Source organism: Lolium rigidum, chromosome 5 (genome assembly GCF_022539505.1).
Source record: "Lolium rigidum isolate FL_2022 chromosome 5, APGP_CSIRO_Lrig_0.1, whole genome shotgun sequence".
NCBI classification, from domain to species: domain Eukaryota; kingdom Viridiplantae; phylum Streptophyta; class Magnoliopsida; order Poales; family Poaceae; genus Lolium; species Lolium rigidum.
The window spans coordinates 216,317,567-216,319,512 of record NC_061512.1 but is presented as its reverse complement, the minus strand read 5'-3'; the positions used below and the strand labels follow the sequence as shown (position 1 = coordinate 216,319,512).

The following is a 1,946-nucleotide window of genomic DNA, read 5'->3' as shown; positions in this document are numbered from 1 at the left end:
AAGCTAAACATCCACGTATTTAAGGACAGAGGAAGTATATACCTACATACAGTAGTAGGTACGTCTTAGCGCGAAAGGAAAATACTTTTTGATAGTAGAACGGTACCAGCAGTTGTCAGTAGTCCAAGATCGCCGTCGAGGTATGAGCATCGAGCTTTCGCCCTGATAGATCGTCGTAGCTGAATCTTAATCGTGAGACCAACATCTAGTGATCGATTTCATGTAAACAAAGTGCTACTACTAGTTCAAACATTCCTCAATCAAAAAGTCGAAGAACAGCTCAAGCTCATTGTGTCCGGTTTCAATTTCAACAAAAGAATTCGTAATTTTCTTGCTAGTTGTTTTCCTACGGTACAAGCATGGTACATGACACACGTACTGTACTTTACAGGTGAAAAATGTACATCTCCTATCGCCATGAGGAAACTGTGTTGCCGGCCCACCGCGAGGAGCCGAACCGGACGTCGGCGCCGAGGGCCGGCGCGACGACGCGCGCGGACGCGCTCGCCGCCGCGCGGTCCCTCCGCACAAGCCGGCTGTCCTGCTCCGTCCTGCGCAGCAGCACCTCCTCCGCGCGCTCGCGCAGCCGCGCCGCGTCGGCCACGACGGCCTCGTCCAGTCCCGCCCACTTCCACTCCGCCGGCGACGCTGCGCCCTCCTCCACGCGCCTCAGCACGCACACCAGCTCAGCCGCGTCGGCGAGGCCGAGCGTGTCCAGCCGCTCGCCCATCTCGCGGACCCTCGCGGCGATGTTGCGCTCCGCGGCGACCCGGTCCTCCTCGGCGAGATGGACGGCTTCCCAGATGAGCGTGTTGCGCAGCGGCGCGCAGGACGGGGGCGGGGCCTGGCGGACGGCGGCGGCGACGGACGCGAAGGCGGCCAGCTCGGAGATGAGGCGCGGGTTGGGCAGCGCGGCGAGGTACTCGGCGTCGCCGTCGCGGGAGGCGTCGGGCAGGAGGAGGAGGACCTCGAGGAGCCGGGCGGAGAAGCGGACCCAGGAGGAGGCGGCGAAGGAGCGCGCCAGCGGGAAGGACGCGAGCGCGAGCGGGTTGCGGCCGGACGCCGGGTGGCGGGCGAGCGCGACCAGGAGCTGGTCGCGGAGGATGAAGGCGCCGCGGGCGAGCAGGATCCGGAGCAGGACGAGGCACTTGAGGGCCACGGCGGCGTCGCCGTGGCCGGTGGACGCGGCGCGGAGGCGGTCCGTGAGCGCGGTGGCGAGCGCGGCCGCGGAGAGCCGCGAGCCGCGGCCGAAGGCGAGGAGCGCGTCCAGGTGGTGCGCGTAGGGTGGGGCCGTGGACGGGTGGTGCTGCGTCGCGCGCAGGACCGCGCTCTGCGCGTCGGCGGCGGAGGCCGTGGTGGCGGTTCCCGGGGAGAGGAGCGTCGCCGCGAGGCGCAGGAGCTTGATGCCCATGGCGACGCGCGAGGGGAATGGTGGTGGGATTGGAATGAGCTGCGAAATGCGAAGAGAGATTGGCAGTTGGGGGACGGAAGTGGGAACGAAGCTGTCAGCAAAGTAATGGTTTCTGGTGCGGTGGCGGGATCAGATGAGCAGACGCGACGGACGGTGTTGCCTGGGCCGTCGGATGGGTTTGACTCGATCAAATTGAGCAGTACGGAGCGCATCACGGAGTGCATCATTTGATCTGGAAGAGTCAAACTTGTCCTCATCCAGAGTATTCCTCGTCGTAACATGTTCTACGTACTACTTGGAGGGTAGTACTCCTTACTTGTTTTCTCTACGAGGAGAGGTCAACCCTTATACCGTAGAGAGGTGATTCGATTCTTGGTATCCTTGTGCTGCAAGCCTGCAAGTTTTCAGACTCGTGGCACCTCGAAAATATGCGCCCTCCTCCTTGAGGGGGCGGACGATAGGGTTAAGCCACCGTCGCCGCCTCAAAGAGGAGGACGCAGTGCCACTTTATTACTTTACTCGGAGGTTAAGTAAT

The 1,946-nt window shown here is 62.4% G+C and overlaps 1 protein-coding gene across 1 annotated transcript; it reads right to left on the bottom strand.

Moving 5' to 3' along the window:
• Nucleotides 1-268: 268 nt before the first annotated feature.
• Nucleotides 269-1,411, bottom strand: LOC124657076 (putative clathrin assembly protein At4g40080). Its single transcript, XM_047195691.1, has one exon. It carries the CDS (start codon nucleotides 1,409-1,411, stop codon nucleotides 410-412), a length of 1,002 nt encoding a protein of 333 aa, XP_047051647.1. The 3' UTR covers nucleotides 269-409.
• Nucleotides 1,412-1,946: the final 535 nt, after the last annotated feature.

Bases quoted from the DNA above. Each gene is read 5' to 3' on its own strand.
- LOC124657076 (XM_047195691.1), bottom strand. From the start codon at position 1,411: ATGGGCATCAAGCTCCTGCGCCTCGCGGCGACGCTCCTCTCCCCGGGA.